Source organism: Cavia porcellus, unplaced genomic scaffold (genome assembly GCF_034190915.1).
Source record: "Cavia porcellus strain 051 isolate PalLab524CR breed Dunkin Hartley unplaced genomic scaffold, mCavPor4.1 scaffold_6, whole genome shotgun sequence".
Taxonomy (NCBI): domain Eukaryota; kingdom Metazoa; phylum Chordata; class Mammalia; order Rodentia; family Caviidae; genus Cavia; species Cavia porcellus.
Window position 1 is genome coordinate 46,881,166 of NW_026947489.1, and position 22,748 is coordinate 46,903,913.

Consider the following 22,748-nt stretch of genomic DNA (forward strand, 5'->3'; position numbering starts at 1 on the left):
CAAAAAAAGAAACAGTTTAAAACTATTAGTTTAAAAAATAACTTAGAATATAAAACTTTGAATTTGAGTCAGGCTTGGGTTTTTAAATTCCAGAATTGCCAATTTGAGCAAGCTTCTTAACTTTAATCATTTCTCCTGCCTTTAAACTGAAGACATGAAGATGTTTCTAATAGACTTCTCATGGGAAGTGAATAAAAATAACAGATTGAAAGCTTCTAGCAGGACACTTGGTATATAGTAAGAAATCAATTAATGTTAATTCTCAATCTTGTTTAAAACAGAGGTCAATAGTTTTTTTTTTCTGCAGAAAATTAACTTTGATTGCATTATTAAAATAATCAGACTATATAAACAAATGGGTTTGACTGAGTTGAAATGCAACTTTATTTATACAAACAAGTGGAGATTTGGCCCTCGGGCTATAGCTTGCCAAACTCTGGTCTAGAGAATTTTACAGTCCAGTTAATACAAGTGTTTTATTTTGTTAATCCAAAGCTTTTTTGAGCAAAATTCTCTATGAAAAATGCCTTAATTATACCCATAATCCCAGCAGTCAGGAGGCCAAAACATTCGGATCATGCATTTGAAGCCAGTTTGGACTACATAGCAAATTCCAGACTAAACTGGACTACATAGACCCTGTCTTTAAAACAAAATAAAAATGGGCTTAACCTTACTTTGATGAACTTAATTATACCACAAGTCAAATCATTTTCCTCAAGAAATGTAGATAGATATCGTCTTATAAATTAAAACGCCTTTTATGTCACCAAAGTTACTCTTTTAGACTTTTTACCAAAATTATTTTAATAGTATCCTATTTATACAACTTTTGAAATAATCTTACTTCATTGATACAGCTTTTATTCAAAAGATAGTCTTTTGTTTTGTTATGTTTTGGTTTTACGTTTTTCTAAAGAAATTCAGGTGATCACCTGACTGGACCTGGCCACGTGACTTCTGTGGCTTCTTCCAGCCTTCAGCTTCTTATTATACCACGATACAGTAATTTGTTCCTTCCTGCTGAGTGTAGTGATGCACACCTGTAATCCCAGCACTCGAGAGGCTGAGGCAAGAGGGATCCTTACAAGTTCGAGATCAGCCTGGGTTACAAAGTGAGCCCGAGGCCAGCCTAAACGGCATAGTGATACCCTGTCTCAAAAAGACAAACAGTGAAAGTAGTTTGTTCCTTTGGCTGTGGGTTTCTACCATCAGGGCCTTTTCCCTTGAAGCAGAGCCTTCGTCTCTGGGAGCTTCATCGTACTTGCTAACTCTAACCCTTAGAGGTTTTCCTTGTATTCTGATGGCTCTTAGGTCATTGGGTCCTACACTTGCCTCTAAGTATTCGTTTTTCCTCCCCTCTCCCAGTGTGTCTAGGTGATTTGACTGAGGTTTAAATGGAGTAATCAACACTTTTCCCATAAACAGTGAAACAGCAGAATGTAGAAATGGAAACCATTATTCCTAGTAGCAGGCTTACATCTCTTTCACTAGGTTGGACCAAAACAAAAATGAAGCTGGGTTTTTTCCCCACCAGTGTGCTACACTCATTTACTCTGCTACTTGAGCATTATGGATAATTGCTATCTCATAGCCAAGAAAATTGAATTCCACATAGAAAAAAAATGAAACTGACCTTGTCTCCCAAAGGAATCAAAAGGTGTGGTATGATGGGTCCCTCAGAGATGGGAGTTGTCTTTATGGAGCTTTGGCACCCTGGGACTGAAACTAGATGAACTATAGTCACTTGAGATAGTAGAATCATTGTTGAGTTTTGAATATTTATTTTTTATCAGCCTCTGTAACAGTACACAGCATGTGAAATATTAAAGATTATCTTTTTGGAGCTGTCTTCCACATTAAAAAGTAGAAGTAGTTGTTCTTTTCACTTTGTTTTTCTTACCTGTTTTTCTCACATGTCAAACGATATCTATTTAACATCTTTTTTTCTCAGATGGAGGCCAAAGTAAAGGGGACACTAAGTTACCACGGAAATCTCAGTGACTTCCCAGCGAGCAGAGACGAAATGTGTAGCTGGCTGATGGGATCTACCTGATGGGAAAGTCCTTATGTGGTCACAGGGCTGCTGTTTCTGTCGATGTTTACATTCTCGTCCCAAGCACTGTGGTGAGGAGGAAAAGGAAAGAAAATGTTACTTGAGCAATGCCAGGTGCAGGAGGAAGAAACACTTTGTGCAAAGTTAGTGACCTTTGGTCTCTCCTAAAGAAAGACAGAGTTACTATGTTAACTGACTTGAAAGAGACTCAGCTGTCAAACCCACAGAAGTACAAATTTGATTTTTCCCCAGGGGAGGAAAAGGAAATTGAAAGGATTTGGGTCAGTGCCATCCATCCTGGGGGTTGGATCTGAACACTTGTAGACATAACCACATAATAAAAGCAGTAGCTCTTACATTAGGCCAGTTTGTCAGGAGTAATGACCATGTCTGCTCAAGTGAATAGTGTAGCAGATTTGCCACAAATTGAGTGAATAACCTTATGCCTGCTAACAGATAGTAGCTTAAGAAATACTTAGCCTCAAACATCCTGAGCAAACTTGAATCTTTCCCAGTATGTAGCAACTCTGTAAATCAGTGGACTAAAGATGTGTCAGGAAATGTACTCGAGCACAGTGATATGTATTACTAAATCATCTAGATTTTTAGAAGTCAAGAAATCGAGCCTGTTACTCTTAACAGACAAAACATAATGTCCCCTTTTTGTGAAAGGGTCAGTTTCATCTTCCATTTAGAAGCAGGTACTTAACTCTTCTTCAGGTGATTTATGCACCTGGTATTTACTGGTTAATTTTTATTTCTAGTCTTGATGTTACAATGTGACTGTGTTCACATTTTTCACTTGAGAAATAGGAATCTTTGTTATTGGGCTGCTGTTTTCCTGCTCTTCACCCTGGCAGGCCTCCTAGCAAGAACTGTGAACTTTCCTGGCTCGCCTCACTTTACAAGTTCACTTTCTGTTCTTTTAGCTACTGATACTTCAGGTGATTGATTGTTAGCTGTTAATAGAAACAGGTAGAAATGTATACTACGTATATTTTTTCCACTGGTCATCAAAATAACATATATATGTATAAAATTTCTGGGTTTTGGTGATATTTTTGAGGGAAAGAAATACATTAGGATCATTATATATACAAGGATTGTCTTTTATAACAATCACAATCTAATTTACCTTCCTATATTCATGTAGTGAAATTGTTTGGAGCATTTGGGATCTTAAAGCTTTACCAATATTTACTCAGAGTATTGATAATATCAATAAGCCTGCAGATAATAAGTTCCTTAGTTACTATAGCTTCCTTATGCAAATCATAGTTAACAAAGGAAATTAAGGGGAACATTTATATCTGTCTTTGGATATATTTCATTTTATTTTGCCTCAGCATCATTGTGGTATCTCTTAGAGTTTTAAACTTGTGAATAATTTCACACTATACCCAACAATTGTATGAGCTCTTAAAAGTGTAACTTTTGTCTGTTTATATAACAACAAACACCCCTACCCACCCCAAAAACAGCACTAGGCTAGTTGTAGCAAGGGTTCTCTCATACTTCATTATATATTACCCTATGGCATTAAGTTTATTCCAAAAATAGTATTAACCAGAGGGGTTTTTTTCCTCTTATAAGTAGAAGTTCTAAATTGCCTACAGGGCTATAAATAATCACAGATCTACTCAGATCTGTATGCCTATATTTTGACACATTGGCTTGCTTCATAGAAAAAAAAAAGGCAAGTAACTGAATTCTTCAGTTGTAAGAACTTGTTACCATGAAAGAACATGATTATTTAAAGGAATCATTGATGGATACTGGGATGTTGCAGAGATTTGACTTGAATTCAGTATGTTTGATTAAGATTCATGTTGTTTTTTAATTAGGGAAGCGTCTTCAAGTCTGATTTATTTGGGGAGCAGAACTCTTATGTTTGCCTTTGCTAACCTTAGCTGGGCTGGTGGTGGAAGTTGTCTTTTGGAAACGTAGCCTTTGATTTACTACTTATGCCAGGAGTAAGGTCAGAGTTGCATATTAATCTCTCTTCCTGCTGATGGGTGTACATGTGTTTATCTTTGTGTGTGTATGTGTATACACACATGCATGTTCATATAAATTAATGGTTAGTATGTCAAAGAATAATAATATTGTAATTTCTTAAACCCATCAGTTCTGAATCATGCTAAATGCGGATCTGATGACTCTGAGTTTTTTGTCATCATTAGGGATTTAATAATTCTGCCCTAGTGTCATTTTATATGAACTGGTCACAATACTTGAAGGCCCTTGGCTCTGCAAATACAACATAGAGATTCTGTCTTCTCCTAGAGGACTGCAGTCAGATCCCTGCCTCAGCACCACCACCCCCCATCCCTTTTTCACAGATCGGTTTATATGCATCTCAGTCCAGACCCTCCTTTGTGTTGTACAGATGGGAAATGGGGCAAAATCCTTGTCTTTCTCCATAGATAAAGTATAATCAGAGTTTCTACATGTAAATACAACTTATTTCTTTTCTAGAGCATAACATTAAAAATGGTGTCCATACTTTATGGTCATCTGTCTTTACAGTTTTAGTACTAAAAAACAAACATGTAAATTGGTTATTTTTTAACACAGAGACTTGACTCATACTGTATTTTTGCACTTAAATTATGTTATTTTTAAAAATGGTGATTGGAAAGGATATCTATAGAGCAATGTGTATTCTAAAGAGCATTAGCAACATCCAAATGCAAAAGTAATCAGCACACTTAATTACATCCCACTTGGAGGGATTCTTGATTCAGGAAGATTAAGTTATTTGTTTCCAACTGTCTTATTTTGAAATTGCCTTCACTAATATATAAGCTGTTACTGTACATACAAGTTAATCCTCAGTATTCACAAGCAATAATGGTCAGCAGAGCTGTCCTCAGAGATAGCCGTGCTGGACCTCAGTTGGAGACTGTTTGGGAGCAAAGTGTCAAGCTCATGCAGAGCCTCCAGATTAAATGCAAGCAATAATTTACATTGTAAGTGAATTATAATTCTTTCTCATATGCTTCTGAGATCAGAGGGTAGGAAATCATGATTTTTAAAACAGCCTGAAGAAAATTATCTGGGGAAAAAAAGTGAGATTAATCTACAGTCACAAAACCCTGATACATTACTTTGAGGAAATAAGAGAATTGGGTCAGTACATTCTTTCATGCCCACCACCCCTCTGATGGATGATATCAGCCCAAATTCCTTTGTTTTGTGTCATTGACACTGAATAGGGTTTATGGGATCACCAAGGTAAGGGGAAGGTCCATGTTTGGATACTGTGGGTTTGACACCTGTTTGAAGACAACTTACTGGAACTGATTCTTAAGCCAGGATATTCTTCTTTTCCCAAAGCAGATCCAAATTGTTTACTACCCAGGAATGGAAAGGGCAGGCAGCGCTAGTCTCTGTCTTCTAGGTTGCCCTCTCCCATACCCCTTTCCACCTTGACTTGGATTCAAGACATTCTCTGAAATGAAAGTTCTACTGTTACTTAAACTGCCATTGATTATGAGAACTCTTTGTCTTTGGGATCATCTCTAGAACTCCAGTTGATCTATCATATTTGCTGCTACATTTGAAAAATGAACTTGGCCCATATTGGTTGACTTTAATTTACAGTTCTTTATTTCCAGGAGTTTTTGTCATTATAATTTGACCCATGTATAGAATTAGGATACTTTAAGAAGTGTATCATAAAAGCACACTGGTCCCTGTATTGTTACCATTTATGTTTTGAATTTGTTTGCTTTGTTCTTTGGTTTTTGTTTTGTTTTTCAAGTTAGAAATAGGAGAATGAAAAAATTCTATAATCAGGCCAAACTTGAGAACTTTCCCTGCGTCAGCCCCATGGTTTCTGCTGACCCTCGTTCTCAAAGGGGCACTTTGACTTCTATTCTGCATGTATAATTTTTTGTTTGGAGGGGGGCTTTTGATTTTGTAAAAATGAAGCAGAAGTGCAGTGGTAGATAAATGACTGATCACAGACGTTATGCAATTTTATTTTATAAAACTTTAAGGGAAAAGTTTAACTCTTTGTAAATAATTTCTTAGCTCTGGTAAATGCTTATATTACTCTAAAACATGCTCAATTCAGGCCTTTGTCTTTGTTAAGTGCCTTTTATTTCTTTCTTTTCCCCTCTTTTGAAACTGTTCTCAGATACCCTACGTACATATTATAAGTCAGGGGTTTCAAGAGGAAGAATCTCAAGACTTACAACGTCATATCATGCTGTAATACTCTTCCTTTCCTTTGTGTGTACATGGGTATGTGTGTAAGGTACATATCACATCCATATGAGACTAGTAGCTGCTGTACCACTGTGTCCTTTCCAAGCCCTGTCCTTCTGTGTTTGAGAAACTTCGGCCTTGTTTATTCCATTGCTTTTAGTTCATTAAATTGGGAAGATTGGGAGATTTTCTTACCACAAGATGCTCTCTTCCCCCGTTGAATAATATCTGCTTGTAGAAGTTGACAAATATATGTATGTGTGTGTGTGTGTCAGTTATTACAAGTAAAATAAATTTAGTGGACTCATTATCCCTGGATACAACCCACTGCTCTGTACCCTTTGAACTTGGCATAAGTAATTAAGACAAAGCATTGGAATAACAAGAGTATCTTGCAGGGCAAGTTGATAGGGCCAGGTGCACTTTGGCAGGGAAGATTAAATACATGGAGGAATAGAGTTACAACCATGGCATGGTGGTAAGAATTTATCTTGTAGGAAGTTAGCAACTATGTCAGCTTTTAAAAAGTATCTACCAGGTATGATGGCATACACCTATGGTCCCAGCACTTGGGAGGCTGAGGCAAAGTAATCACCATGAGTTCAAGGCCAGCCTGGGCTACGTGGTGAGTTCAAAGATAGCCTGAACCAAGGAGTGCGAGAGTCTGTCTCAAAAAAAAAGCGAAAGTAAAAAATATCGTACTTCTTCTGGAAAATGATTTGAAAAAATCATGTAACTGCATATCTACTAAAAATATGAGTAAATCAAAATAGACTTCAAATAGTGAGGAAAACGTTCATATGATCAATAGCATTCTTGAGAGATCTTCAGCCTTACTTATTTGTATTTGCCAGATAATTACCTCTGATGTTATGGTGGTTTGGATTTCTCCCTTGAGCAAAATACCATAATTTTCAATATCTAAGATACATCTGTTTCTTGTTGAAAACAGATAGGTGTGACATGTTAAAGGAGGCTAAGTTGAACCAATCCTCAAAAGTAGTACAAATTTATTTTTTAAAAATTACCCCCTGTTGGGGCTGGGGATTTAGCTCAGTGGCATAAGCGCCTGCCTTGCAAGCAGGCAGTCGTGAGTTCGATCCCCAGTACCGATAAAAAGGAAAAAGAAAAAAAAAAAAAAAAAACTACCCTCTGTTAAATAAGATTTTGATTTGGAGCAGGAGATTGGTGGCTAAAAGTACAAAACAAAACAGGTCCTTGGTAGCAAAACTCTTGTCAGGCAGTTAGACTAATGCCTAAATTACTGCATCTAGGGGGAATATCATTTAACCTTTGTGCCTCAGATTAGCCATGGGATAATTGGATATATAATAATGTTCACCTACCTCCCAGGAATGTCAAGAGACTTTATTCAAAAATATTTTGAGTTATTTCGAAAATATTCATACAATGACCTATATAATTAAAAATAGTATTATCTTCCTGCAGAGGCTGAAAAATGTTTTCCTTATGGGTATAAAGAGCAACCTATGATTTTTAAGTTCTTTTAAAAAATCACTGGAATTCTAATTTAGATACATATTATTTAAACATACTCTATTTGTGGTGGGATAAAATGGTTAGTTTCAGATTAACAAAGTGGGATGGGAATGGAGAGACACGTAATTTTCTTAATTATAAGTGGATTTTTTAAACTTTCTATGGTGGTATTGTTTATGTGATGTTTGCCAAGATTGTGGAATCTGAAGTTAGATGAAGTTTGGGAGATTGTTTGTTAGAATTGATAAAGGACCCTGCAAGTTTTATCTGCCTGCCTTTTCCATCTTCTTAATTTGCTGACATTACCTGTTGGTGATGGGTAGCTAAACTTTTAACTTGGTAAAAAGGAATGGGAGTCTCCTGTTCATAAATAAGAGAGGCACAGGCTGTCCCCTACCTCTAGGGCTCCCAGCCTTGCTCTGAGGAGCCCAGCTGCTCATTGCCAGGCCAAGAGTGACCCACAGTTGCTCAGGCTGCAGGAAAGTGGAGAGAAGAGGCGGCTTCACTTCCTAGCTGGGGCAGGCAGCAATGGGTAGAGTAGAAGGAACTATGGTTTCCCCAGCTCACAGAAGGAAATGAAGATCCCACCCACCTTCCTTTTTCTGTGTACTGAGTTGCCCTTTCCTCCTTCCCCCACTCATTTTTTTTCTTTCTTTCTTTTTTTTTTTTTTTTTTGGTACCAGGAATCAAACTCATGATCTCTTGCTTGCCAGGTAGGCACTTGTGCTGCTGAGTTAAATCTTTGACACCCCCCGCCTTTGTTTTGTTTTATTTTCATCTGTCTCCCTTTTCTCATGTAAAACAAGGAGAAGAAATGGATGCTGTAACTTTGGCTAAGGCTAATACTGGAGGAGGGATGTGAATGTAAATTGTAGCAAATATTCAGAGTCAGGGAAGAGGAAGCAGGGAGCTGAGGAGCAATACCCGGCTGAAGGCAGCTAGGAGGGACAAACCGCCCGGCCCCGCCCGGCCCGTGAGCATCTGGGTCCTCCCAGAGTTGGAGAAGGCCTGGTTGCTCTCTAGTGATGTGATTTTTAAAGATGACTCTTTGGGCTTTTCTTGCTTTTTTCCAAATAAGGCCTTAGTTAATAGCCTCTAAACACCAGCTATGCAGATACATATACTATTTTCCACATTTCCATCTTCTTCCATTTCTCAAATAACAAGAATTCTACCCAAAGAAATAAGACATTATGATTTTGTTGATTATATGTTTGTTCCCCTAGAGAAAAGTAACAGAAGAGTAAACTAGACATATTTTGTGTGTTCATCTGTCCTAAAATGTGAACTTCATATTGAGAAGCTAACTACCTACATCCAGCCTTTGACAAGCACAGAGCCGTGCTGTGGCTTGTAAGGGCACGGTGGAACACCCCAGGGTTCGGCTGGAGGAGTTCTGGGCGTCGTGACACGTTGTTGTGGTTACAGAGCTGCCTGTGTAGTCAGGCTCTAGAAACAGTATGATGGTTAATGCTGGGTCCATCCTGCGTTTCCTTAGTCGCCGTCTTTCCTTTGGTGTGAGCTAATGCTTCATTCCCCGTGTCACCAGCCAGCTGCCCCACAACACAGTGAGCTGTGTGTGGTGAGCACCTAGGAGGAGGTGCACGGTCTCTCAGACCCTCTGGGCTCCTCTGTCCTTGTCCCCCTGGAACTCTAGGATACAGCCTACAGTACAGGAGATTGTTTACATCCTGGCCTACTGTCTCGCAGGTAGGGCTTCCTGAGGCATCTCATGAGAATGCCTTTGAATAATTTGATATTAAATTACATTTTTCTCATACAGTCCCAGAGTGCCATTTGCTTGAAAATAGCTTTTTGTGATATATTCCATTATAGTATTTCTACTTCTCAGCCTTGCCTACACATTACCATTTCCTAGTTAGTATTTCAAGCTTGGACACTTCTTCAGACTATTATCCAGAGATTGTGAGACTGAAATCTCAGCCGTATAATTAAGAACCTCTGTGTCCAGGACTTAGTCGTCCATGGTGATCACTAATGACTGACATTTTCTTTTCCTTTGTATGAGGAAAAAAAAAATAGATTTTGTGGGCTAGCAGTGTAGCTTGAGATCACTGGCCTAGCATGCTGAAGGTCTTGGGTCCCCTCCACAGTGCCATCAAAAAACATAGTTTTTCATTACTGCATGATGTGGTAATAGCGTGTTTGTGGCTTCCTCCTGATATTTCAGGGTTGTTCACAAGAGATACAGGCCTTCGTTAGGGGCTCTTCCTCACAGTAGTCTGCTTCGCTTGCTTTCATATTTCCCCTAGGTCAGACATGTTTTGAATCCTTAGTACCAATCTTATCCTCCTCAGAAAACACTCTGTACATTATCATCTGTTGCCATTTTGCAGTTAGTAACATAATGCTGTTGTAGCTTAAGTCTGGTTTCTAGACATCTACTACTAGAATGCTAATGAAGAACCTGATTGGAAAACAGATAACTATCTCCCAGGGTAACTTGGAAATATTCCTGGTTTTGAAGTTAATAATTCCACCTATTCTTGAAGCACATTTTGGAGTCAGCAGTAACCAAGACCAGCCAGTTGATACGTTTTACTGTGTGGCAGCTTGCCCTTAACCTAGCAAATCTTAGCTGTCTTACATTTTCTATCCTTACATCCTTTTTTGCTTATCTCTCCTGTTTTCAGAGGTAGCATAGCCTGTATCAGAAATTGGGATTTCTTTCCCATGCTTCCAAATTACCTAGGACTCCCCCAATTTTGGCTAGTAGAATCATAAAGGAAAACAAGTCATTCTTCCTTGACAGAGGTATTATTATTTTGCACTGTTGGTTGGACAGTTGGCCACCTTTGATCCTCCTCTTTTTGCAGAAGTCTTGGCTGAGACTACATAATGATTCTGTCTGCCTCCTGGCACCTGTAGATGGTCAGAGAGCCTTCCACCATTAGGTGGGGTGTCCAGCCTCCCAAGAACTTCCTCTCAGCTAGCCTCCAGGGAGAAGATCCAAGTTTTGCACTGTACCTTTGTTGACTTTCATTGAAAATTTATCTTATTTTAGAAAGTATCAAAAATGTCATGTTGTTCTTTGAAGAGAGTCCTTAAATTTGAGGCTTTCTTTTGTGTCTCACTCACTTTAAACACTGTCAGACTTCAAAGGGAAGTAAGATGCTGGCTGCTGAGAAGATTGTGTCCCAAATACATTAATGCCTGCAAGGTACCTAAGCCAGGACTGTTTTCCCTTTTTTCTTTATGAGCAAGAAAGTTTTTTATTTGTAATTTTAAAGATTTCTATGGAACTACAGATGTGTTTGCTATAGCTAATTGGTAATCATGAGTCTGATTTCTAACCTGGATAAGCACATATTTCTGACTCTTACAGTATGAATTTTGATAAGGGAAAGATTTCTGTTTGATGACAGGAAACACAGCCCTAATTTATACAGTAAACATTCAGTCTGCAGAGGAGCTCCTCCTCCTTGGCTGCTCCCCAATCCCACAGAGGCACCATGGTGCAGAAACAGTCCCGAAAGAGAGGACGGTCCTCTAGGAAAAAGGCATGAATTCCTTGTTGCATTTGCTCATACCGCTTTGCTAACTTGAAGGGATGTGCTGTATTTCAAATAAGTGTGTGACTTAATATTTCGGGGTGTTTTTTTTTTTTCCCTCCTTTAAAAACTGGACCTGAATACAAGGTTTGAGTTGATATTTGTAATAATCTCAGGACCTGAAAGATTGTAGCATTTAGTGTGTCTTAAAAAATTATGTACTGTACCAGCCATGGATTTTGTAAATATACCTGTCTCCCTTTTTTGTATTATTTTAGTAAAAAAAATAATAAATTTAAATAAAAGGGGGTGGTGATAATGTGCGTGGGTGTGGGTATGTATGTGCGCGTGTTTGTATAAGGCTCTTTGGAGATGAACTGGTGCTCGTTTAACTTTTGGCTCAGCTCAGAGCAGGAATATGGACACAGTGCTGCTACTGGCCCTGCACTGAGCCGAGGTATCTCCATGTGATCTTTCCCAGCGGTGGAGGTGGCTTGGGAGATCACTTTTTCCCACTGCCGTCTGGCTCCAGCCTTCTCAGTTCTGCATACCCTTACTGGTAAAGTGTCCCAGACTCCGCTGGTCTCTAGTTTTTAGAGGACTATCATCACTTTCCTAGGGAAAAAGGGCACATAAAATATTTTTAACCAAAAAACATTTCTAAAACCCTGGTGAATTTTGGGTATGTAGAGAACATAAGCATTCCAAAATATGGATCTGTGAATTTAGTAAATTAACCCCATGGATATACTCCTTCAGTGCAGGGATTTTTATTTTTATTTTTATTTTTTTTTTCTGCAACAGCCTTGCTCATATTCCAGGTATAGCTAGCAAACTCCTGTTTTGAAGCAAGAGCCTTATTTGATTCAGTATAGATGTTTCCTGTCTGTCGTTTGTGACAGGGCCTTTTACCTGAGTGTTTTTCTTTTTGTGTGTTATGTGTTTGTTCTATTAAATAAAGAAGAATGTACATACCGTTACTGTGTCTGTGGTGTTATTGGGCTAACTTGGCTTGGCATACACTTCATTCTCAGCAGAGGTTGATGTCTGCTGTCTGTATCACACTGTGCCATGCACTCAGAGTACGCGAGTAAAGGACACAGTCCTTGGTACAGTGCAGTTTGCAGCCACTTGACAAGTTAGAGTTTGTTGCAATATATGGTCCAGTGCAACCTGACATTGGAGTTCTAAGTAGGGAACTTGGAGCTGTCTGGAAGCTTGGTGATGTGGGTGGTACTTAGAGTAGGCCTGGGGACAGTCCAGAAGGCGAAGAGAGGCAGACTGGAAATACAGTTCTCTGGGTTCTTCCTGTCGGTAAGAAATGGATGTGTTGGGTGACGCTACCCAGGTCCAGGCTGGGGATGATTTACAAACAAGATCTTTTGAGAAGGCCGTAATTGTAGCAGATTTCTACAATAATATTAAGAGCCAGGTATGGGGGCTGGGGATTTAGCTCAGCGGCATAAGCACCTGCCTTGCAAGCAGGTGGTCATGAGTTTGATCCCTGGTACCGATAAAAATGAAAAAGACAAAAAAAAAAAAAAAAAAAGAGCCAGGTATGGTGATGCATGCCTGTAATCCCAACACTTGGGGGTCTGAGGTAGGACAGTCTCTGTCAGTTCAAGGCCAGCTTGGGCTACATAGTGAATTCAAGTCTACCCTGTCCTACATGAGACCCTGTCTCAAGAAAAAGGAAACTTATTTAGAAAAAAAAACTGGAAGAAGAACTATCATAGAAATCTAAGTAGAGGGTGGAAAGAATATGAGGAGACAAAAAGCAACTTGTCAGAAAAATTGAGCAGTTTGGCATTTGTGATTACACATGTGTATGCATAGAAACTAGAAAGAGTCAGGTGTAGTGGTGCCCCCAGTAAACTCAGCAGGAGAGGCTGAGGCAGGTTGAGTCTAACCTGAGCTACATAGTGAGTTCAGGGCCAGCTTTGTTGAGACTGTCTCAACAAAACAAGGACTGGGGATTTAGCTCAGTGGTGTTAAGTGCCTGCATGGTGAGCAGGAGATTGTGAGTTTGATCCCCAGTCCAAAAAAAAAAAAGGCATAATGGTGCATACCTGTAATCCCAGCATGTGAGAGGCTGAGGGAGGAGGATCCCTGCAAATTTGAGGCCAGCCTAAGCTACAAAGTTGAGTTCAAGGTCAGCCTGAAATGCATAGTGAAACCCTGTCTGAAACCAAAAAAAGTGTAAACTCCACAATATGAAGAGTGGTGGTTTTAGTACTTTTTTTCTTATTTGTCCTTTTATAAGCACATTTTCATTATATGTACTGCCATGAAAATAAATTTATAAAAGGCATAGAGGGAGGAAAATGGGCTGTCAAGTGCTGTAATATTTATGGACAGTTTTGCTAGTGTGTTCTTGTGAGTCGTAATGCTTCAAAACACTTTAAAAACATCTGAGATTAAATCATTTTACATTTAACTATATTTTCATCATCTCAAAATGTGTATTAACCTATGAAAAGTACTGTTACTAAGGCTTTAAAAATGCTCTAATAGCCGGGCATGATGGCAAATGCCTGTAATCCCAGCACTCAAGAGGCTGAGACAGGAGGATTGTTGCAAGTTTGAGACCAGCTTGGGCTACAAAATGAGATCAAGGCCAGCCTGAATGGCATAGTGAGACCCTGTCTCAAAAAGACAAAAAATAAAAATAAAAGAACACACTAGTAGACAGTGTGATGGTGCACATAGGCTGAGGCAGGAGAATCACTGAATTCAAGGCCGTTCTGGGCTACATAGTTCAGAACCAGCTTGAACTACATTGTGAGACCCTGCCTAAAAAAACAAAAACTACTAGCACAATATTTTCTACATAGTACTAAGTAAATGTTAGATTTGCTATTGCATATACTAATTTTGTTGTTTATTCTGTATGTGAAAAAGAAATTGGAAGTAAAGAAAGGTTTTTAAAAGACAGATCTAGGGCTGGGATATAGCTCAGTGCTCAGAGGTAGACTTGCTTAATAGACACAAGTCCCTGGGTTCCATCTGCAGTGCAGGGAGATGCAGAGAAACAGGTTAAGATAGGTATCTGCATCCCAAGGATTTAAGGTTTTCAGAATAAGCCGGCATTTTGAAGAACCAAGAAGCAAGTAAATAATCAATCCTGTCAGGCTAAACTGAAGGAATCCTAGGTGTCCAGGAAATAGGGTTATTCAGTGTAGGAACTGTGTAAAGAAAGCATGTTTTATCCTTCTCAATATAGGTGTGAGACCATCTCAGACCAGATCTTGGCGTACATAGAAAAGTGTGCTGGTTAATACATGGGTGTAGCCACGCATGGTAGCACATGCGTATAATCTCAACACTTGAGAGGCTGAGGCGAAAGGATTGCCTGAGTTTGAGGCCAGCCTGAGTGACAAATTGCTCCTACAAATGTATTCTAATGGGAAAATGAATTCACAAAGAGGTTTGTGTATAGGACATTGTTCATCAGAACATTGCTCAGGATAAGAGTAGTGAACAATCTAGCCTGGCGTGGTGGCTCATGCCTGTAATCCCAGCACTCAGGAGGCTGAGGTGGGAGGATTGATGCGAGTTCCAGACCAGCCTGGGCTACAAAATGAGCTCAAGGCCGGCCTGAACTGCATAGCAAAGCCCGTCTCAAAAAAGACCAAAAAAAAAAAAAAAAAAAAGTAGTGAACAGTCTAATGCTATGTGATGGGAATGATTATAAAAATAAAATTAATACTAAAGCTGGACATGATAGTGATGGGACACTTAGGTAATCCCAGCACTCGAGAGGCTGAGGCAAGAGGATCGTTGCAAGTTTAAAACCAGCCTGAACTGCATAGAAAGACCTGTCTCAAAAAAAGACCCCCCCCCAAAATTAGGTCATTTTAAAAATAAATCATGAGCACATCCATATATTAAATGAAAGAGCAGTTACAGATAAAAATATATGCATGGAAAAATACATAAGCAAACATTTACCCAAAATACAGAGTGGTAATATCAGTGCTTTCTCTTTCCCATTTATTAAAATATATTCTCAGTATGCATAACACGTTGCTTTTTTTGTTTTGTTTTTCTTTTAAGAAACAAATAGACTTGATTGAAGAGAAGGAGAAAGAAATGGGAAGGAGGCTCTTCCTGCCACATCATCATAGGAGAAGGGAGAAGAAAAGTATTGATTTCTTCTACTCAGACCCTACTAGATCTCAAAGTTGGATTTGGCTTGGAGGGGAAACACATGAGCTGCTAGGTTTAAAATAAGGACGCTTACAATGGAATATTACTCAGGGAAAGAAAAGATGCCGAGGGAAAAAAACGCATAGTATCAAGTATGCCTGTAGATATGGGATGAGAGGGAAGCAAATCTTCATCTGTCCCCATTTTCCTTCCCCTAGAGCAGCCACTGCTTCTGGTTTTCTCCAAGTCTGAGCACAAGTATGGCTGTCACTGCTGCACCTGAGCCTGCCGTCTGAACCCACATCTCTAGCAGCACCTTGTGGGTAACCTTGCAAATGAGCTCACATCAGTGCAGAGAGATCTGCCTTGTTCTTTGTGCCAGCTGCATAGAAGTCCAGGCGTGAGGTTTCTTATTGGTGGCAGTTAGATTATTCTCACAGGGAAAACACAATACCTTACATATTTGCAGTCCCAGCATTTAGCAAACAGACAGGAAAAAGTTCTTTCTGACGTGGACAATAAATGATTTAACCCTCAAGATTGAAAATCAGTGAAATCTCACGTTGTCTGTACTTGTGAACCTTTGGGAAATCCCCAAGGAAAATCTTCCTTTTTAAAAGAGTTTTGAAAATGGAAAATAAAAGCAGAAAAGTAAACTCTGGGTGCAGCAAGAGTCAAGTTACATTGCAGAGGAGACCATGCTCCTTGGGGCAGTGGCAGCCTCTCATCCCACAGGTGCGCTCTGACGCATCCAATGTGGAGTCTCAGAAACAACTGTGCTCTCCCAGTCGGTGCCTTCATATAACTTTAGTTGGTGGGTTTGTTTTTTCTGCACTTCTCCCTCTTCTGTGTCCCTGTGTGTGTCCCTTTGCCATTTCCCTACTAGTGGTGGTCTAGTAGGGAAGCATAGTTTGAAGGGGAACTGGTTGACAGGCAGCTTGGGGTCATGTGCTCCACTAGTGAAGCTGTCACTTTAGATGAGATGCTGAAGTAGCTCCTCCCGCTGCGGCGGGGCTGGTGTGTTTGAGTTAGAGAAAGGGAAGAAAGAAAGGGGCCAGCGTGTAGGGCTAACAAACAGAGGTTGCTCTCCTCTCGTCTTTTTGGTTCTTAAATTCATGCTTCCTCTTGCTCCCAGTTTTGTTTTGTTTTGTTTTTCTTTCCAAATTACAGAAGTGAAACCACAGTGTTTTAGAAATCTGATTTAGTCACTACGTTTCCAAAAACCGCTTAAAACACTTACTTCACAGGTGTTAAACCCTGGCTTAAAAACGAAGGAAAGCCAGGGATTTAGCTCTGCGGCATAAGTGCCTGCCAAGGTCGTGAGTTCGAGCCCCGGTATCACAAAAAAAGGAAAAAGTAAGGATAATCTTGGCTCATGTAGCTGAGTGGTTTTAGAAGTAACCTTGGTTAGTTAAAGGTTTATGCAGTGATATCCCTATCTCAGGCCCACTTCTGTATATTGCCACCCAGTGTCAGACTCAGCTGGGCACAGGGGTGCATAGGTGCACCCCATGGTCCCAGCAACTTGGGAGGCTGAGAAAGACCTGGGAAAATGATGAGACCCTATCTCACAAAAATAACAAAAAGAAGCTGGGCATAGTGGTGGCTCATGCCTGAAATCCCAGCACTTGGGAGGCTGAGGCAGGAAGATCTTTGTAAATTCAAGACCAGCCAGGGCTACAAAGTGAGCTCAAGGCCAGCCTGAACTGCATAGCGAGACTATCTCAAAAAGACAAAAAAAGAAAGAAAAATGTACCACCACTGACAAAAAATAGTGTCAGGTCACACAGGGAGCCCCTGATGGCCTCGGCTCTTCCTGCATAGCTAAATACTGCTGCATGTTTTTATTTATGTATTATTGCACTTTTGTGAGACAGGGTTTCACTATACAATTCACTATATGGCTGGCCTCCAACTCACTTTGTACCCAGGCTGGCAGTGATCCTCCTGCCTCAGCCCCCCGAGTGCTGAGATTCCAGCTGTGTGCCACCACACGTGGTTTGCTGCTGTGCTTCTGTGACATGTGTGTGCTGGGTACCAGTCACTTTACTTCATGGTCCTCAGATGCAAAGCAATGCATTGATTCTGTGCTGTAGCTCCCAGCACATCAGTCACATCTGTCTGGGTATAAACACTGCTGCTCGAGTTCCTGTGCCTCAGGCTGCTGTTTTGTCTTTTTCCTTTTTATCCGTACCAGGGATCAAACTCACGACTGCCTGTTTGCACAGCAGGCCCTTATGCTGATGAGCTAAATCCCCAGCCCCTAGATTTTATTTTTTAATCTATCCTTTTTTCTCTTTTTTGACTTTTTCCTTTTTTTGTTGTTGTTATTGTTGTTTGTTTTTGTGAGACAAGGTCTCACTATGTAGTTCAGCCTGGCCTTGAACTCATTACATAGCCCAGGATGGCCTTGAACTCACCACAATCCTCCTGCCTCAGCCTCCTGAATGCTGGGAGTACAGGCATTTGCCACCATGCCCCAGCCTAATCTACTGTATTTTAAAGTCAGTTTTCCTACAGGCTGATACCTGTGTATCTTCCATTCCTTATTGGTCATCTGTGAATTGCTTGTTCATCTCCTTTGCTCATTATTCAGTGGCATTTCCTGTCCTTTTGTCTTTTGAGACAGGCCCTGGCCACCCTGCCCTTAGACTCACGATCCTGACAGCCTCCTGAGTGCTAGTATTACAGGTGTGCGCCATCTTAGCAGCTGTTCTTTAATCCCAAACAGGCTTTAATTAGTGTCAGATGTACCTGATACTTTAGTCAGTTACCTGTCTTTTAACTTCATCTGTGGCATCCTTTATTGAACAGAAATCCATACTTTTTAAATTGCCAAACTGATCTGCTTTTTTTTTTTTTTTTTTTTTCTTTTTTCAGTACCAGGGATTGAACTCACGACCATGCACTTGCAAGGCAGGCGCTTATGCAGCTGAGCTAAATCCCCAAGCCCCAAACCGATCTACTTTTATGTTTGTGTTTTGGAGTTTGTTTATAAAATATTTCCCTATCCCTAGATCAAATTTCCTCAGACATTTTCTTCTATTGGTTTTGTAACTTACCTGTCAAATTCTGATCTAGAATTCATCTGTTGACTGCCTTGGTATATTGTGCCATAGAAAAGTCCAGCTTTAGATTATTTACTGAGACAATTTCCCCAATACGTCTAGTACGTCCTTTCCATTAACATGTGGCACCACTTTGTCATATGTCAAGGTCTCCTGTATGGGAGGACTTGTTTCTGAGCTCTGCTCTGGCCATCATCCCCTTTACAATGGCACCAGTACCATACCGTTGGTCTTCTTGTAGGCTTATGCTGTGCCTTGATGATCCAGGAGTGATCATATATCCCTTATATATTATTGCCCTTATATGTTGACTCAGATTGTAGATTTTATTCTATACAAAATTTTTTATATTACTGGGGTTAAATTGAGGGCTTTTCCACTGAGCTACATCCCCAGCCCTTTTTCAAAAATATTTTTAGGGTCTGGAGAGGTAACTCAGTGACAGAGCACATGCCCAGCAAACGGAAAGCCCTGACTTTGATCCCCAGCACCACAAAAGAAAAAATATGTTTTAGCTTGAAATAGTATCCAAAATGAGTTGATCAGGCTGAGCTCAAACTTGCAATCTTGCTTCAGCCTCCCCAGGTAAGTGTCGGGATTATAGGTGGGTATCACCATGCCGAGGCTCCTGTATAAATTTTATTTTATTTTATTTTTATTTTTTACTTTTTTTGTCTTTTTCCTTTTTATCGGTACCGGGGATCGAACTCACAACTGCCTGCTTGCAAGGCAGGCGCTTATGCCGCTGAGCTAAATCCCCAGCCCCATAAATTTTATTTTATTTTTAATGTAATTTTGTTTTGTTTTGTTTGAGATAAGGTCTCTCTATGAAGCTAGGCTGGATTGAATTCACAGTGATCCTCGTGCCTCAGCCTCCCAAGTGCTAGCATTATGGGTGTGTGCCACTACACCCAGCTTTCGAATTCCATTTTCAGAATGTACTTGAAATTTTGATTAGGATTTCATCCACTTTGTAGAGTAATTTAAGGAGAATAATAGAATATATCTTGCACATAAAGCTTTAAAATGCTCCTTTAAACTGCATGTGGTGGCACATGCTGGCAATCCCATTAATGGGGAGGCTGAGGCAGGAAGATTGCTGTGAGTTTGAGGCCAGTCTGAGCTACATAGTGAGTTCAAGGCCAGCCTGAACTGCATAGCAAGACCCTGTCTCAAAAAAAAAAAAAAAAAAAAAAAAAAATGTTCTTTCAAAAAGTCTTACTCCGCCCGGCCTGGTGGCTCATGCCTGTAATGCCAGGACTCGGGAAGCTGAAGTGGGAGGATCTTTGCAAGTTAGAGACCAGCCTGGGCTACAAAGTGAGCTCAAGTCCAGCCTGAACTGCATAGCGAGACCTCGTCTCAAAAAAGAGCAAAAAAAAAAAAAAAGTCTTACTCATATACTGATTTCTAGGGACTTTGTAGTTGTATGATAGTCTCTATTTCCTTGTGTGCTATCCCTGCTGTTAAAGATTGCTGTTGGCATGTGGTTATGTGGCTGCACTGTTTTTTTTTTTTTTTTGTACTCTTGTCTTAGTGTATTAGTCCTTTAATACTGTGCTCATCAATAATGGTCAAAGTGTGTCTTTGTTCCATATTTATAGGAACATTAAAATCTCTATTCTTATGAGTCAGGCGTTGTGGTGCATGCCTGTAATCCCAGCACTTGGGAGGCTGAGGCAGGAGGAGTCGTGTGAGTTCGAAACCAACCGAGGCTACAAAGTGAGCTCAGGGCCAGCCTGAACTGCATAGAGAGACCCTATCTCAAAAAGACAAAAAAAAAAAAAATCTCCAATCTTCATTTATCTAACTTTCTTGTTTTTATGAAGTGTAGTATCTATTCTAAATATTTTGGTATAGTCTTTAGGAAGTTAAAGTCTTGTACCTTTTTTTGTTACTCACTTTTATCTCTATTAGTCTGTTATACAGTACCCACTGATTGCATTCTTTGTGGAGAGCTGGTACATCTGTTACCACATCTTCCTCTTTTTTCTTTCCCCTTCCCCTCCTCCATCTCTTGGTCATGATGTTTAAATTTTCTTCCTAATTGTCTGAGAATGCTCATCATATGCATGAATTGAATTAGTTCAGGTGCTTGCTCCATAATAACTATGTACAATCAATATTTGCAGAAAATTTCTTTTTTTAAATGAGAGAGTTATCAAGAGTTGAACTCAGGACCTCATGCTTGCCAGGCAGGCACTGCACCACTGAGCTAAATCCCCAGGCCCCAGAAAATATAGATATGTATTTATATATCTTTTATTTGTGTTTATTCCCTTTCATTCTCTGTTTGTTAATATGCATCTTCTCTCTCCCTCTTATTCATTTTCCCATTCCTCATACTCATTTTTTTTTTTTTTGTCTTTTTCCTTTTTATCGGTACCAGGGATCGAACTCACGACTGCCTGCTTGTAAGGCGGGCACTTATGCCGCTGAGCTAAATCCCCAGGCCCCATACTCATTTTTTTTAAAGAAAGTTATTGGGTCAGGCACAGTGGTACATATCTGTAATTCCAACAGTCTGGGAGGCTGAGGCAGGAGGAATGCAAATTCAAGTCCCACTTGAACCATTTAGTGAGACCATGCCAGGTGTGGTAGTGCACATATGCAATCCTAGCACTCATGAAATTGCGACAGGAGGGTCATCACAAGTTCAAGGCCAGCTTGGGCCACATAGTGAGTTTAAGGCCAGCCTGGACTACATAGCAAGACCTTGTCTTGAAACAAACAAAAACCTTAGTCTCAAAACTAAAAAAAAAAGAAAATGCCTTGGGATGCAGCTCAGTGTGAGGACTCTGAGTGCAATCCCTACTGTGTATGCAGGGAAATACGTTACTGGCCAGGGATCTAGCTCAATGGCACAACGTACCTGCCTGTCAAGTGCAAGATCCTGAGTTCAATTCCCAGTACCAAAAAAAAAAAAAAAAAAAACTGTTACTGAATACATTAAATTCATTACACTTATCTTTTTGCTATAATATCCTTTTTTTCCTTCAGTACAGGAAATTGAACACAGAATCTTTGTACTGAACTATTCTAGTCCCCTTTTTAATTTTAAATTTTGAGACAGGGTCTCACTAAATCACAGAGTTTACTAGGCTGAGCTTGAACTGACAGTGCGGCCTGAGTCTCCCAGAGTGCTAGGATTACAGGTGAGCCAGTAATAATATTCTCTTCACCAGTAAAATGTCCCTCATTTTTTTTATGCTGTGTCTGTCCTAAGATTAAATTTGATACCTTAGATATCTATACCCCAAATAATATTCTGATGTATGACTGTACCACAATTCAGTTGCCAGTTCATCAACTGATAGTTCAGCTGTTTCTTCCTTTGTGACTGATGCTGTTGACATTCGTGGACAAGCTTTTGTGTAGATACATGTTTTCAGTTATCTTAGATATATGTTCCTGGCAGAGGAATAGCTGGCCTTCAGGTAACTATGTTTGATATTTTAAGAAACCACCAAATGCTTTTCTCACAGGAGCTAAAGTATTTTCCATCCCCATCAGCGTCATATGAGTTCTAGTTTCTCCACACCCTCAGTAGCACTTACTTTCCATTTTTTAAATTATATCCAAAAAATAAAATTAGAATATATATCTATCCTATCCTTATCGATATAAAGTAGTATCTCATCCTTTTGATTTGCAGTTTTCTAATTACTAGTGTTCTCATGTATTTATTAAGTACTTATACATTAAGTATATTGGACTATTTCAAGCTTATTAATATAAAATTATTCCAGGAGAAGTGTTTTTTTTTTTTTTTTTCTTTTTTTGCTACCAGGGTCCTGGGTTCACCACGTTATGCTTGCCAGGCAGGCACTTATGCTGCTGAGCTAAATCTCTGGCTCCAGGAGAGTTTTTAGTGAAGTTTTTTGTGTTATAAACTTTCAAAGGCCTGTGTATCTGTCTTTTTTTTTTTTTTTTTTTTTTGAGATAAAGTCTCGCTATGTAATTTAGACTGCTCTTGAATTTGTGTTGATCCTCCTGCCTCGGCTCCTGAGTGCTTGGTTTTACAGAGGTAGACCACCTGACCCAGCTTTAAAGTCTCATTTTGTTGCTCTTATTTAAAAGTTAGCTGGATACAGTTTGTTGTTTTTCTGCCTCACAAGTATAACTCATTTCTTTTTTTTTTTTTTTTTCCTCCAGTGTCTCTGATTTTTTTTTTTTTTTTTTTTTTTGGCTTTTTTCTTTTTTTGGCAGGAGTGGGGGATTAGTATTGGGAATTGAACTCAAGATCTTGCA

General features: G+C 39.6%; 1 protein-coding gene across 9 annotated transcripts in view; it reads left to right on the forward strand.

The window, feature by feature from the left end:
* Ubn2 (ubinuclein 2) overlaps positions 1–22,748 on the forward strand; it is a 116,418-nt gene that overhangs the window by 88,285 nt on the left and 5,385 nt on the right. For 2 of the 9 annotated variants that reach the window (XM_063250574.1, XM_063250571.1), the window contains one exon: positions 1,955–12,263. The exons of 6 other annotated variants lie outside the window; for them this stretch is intronic. In XM_063250574.1, coding sequence (XP_063106644.1) covers positions 1,955–2,004 — 50 coding nt within the window. In that variant the 3' untranslated portion in view covers positions 2,005–12,263. Of the gene's footprint in view, positions 1–1,954; positions 12,264–22,748 lie in introns of those variants that run through there. One more of the 9 variants, XR_010048074.1, reaches the window with a different exon arrangement.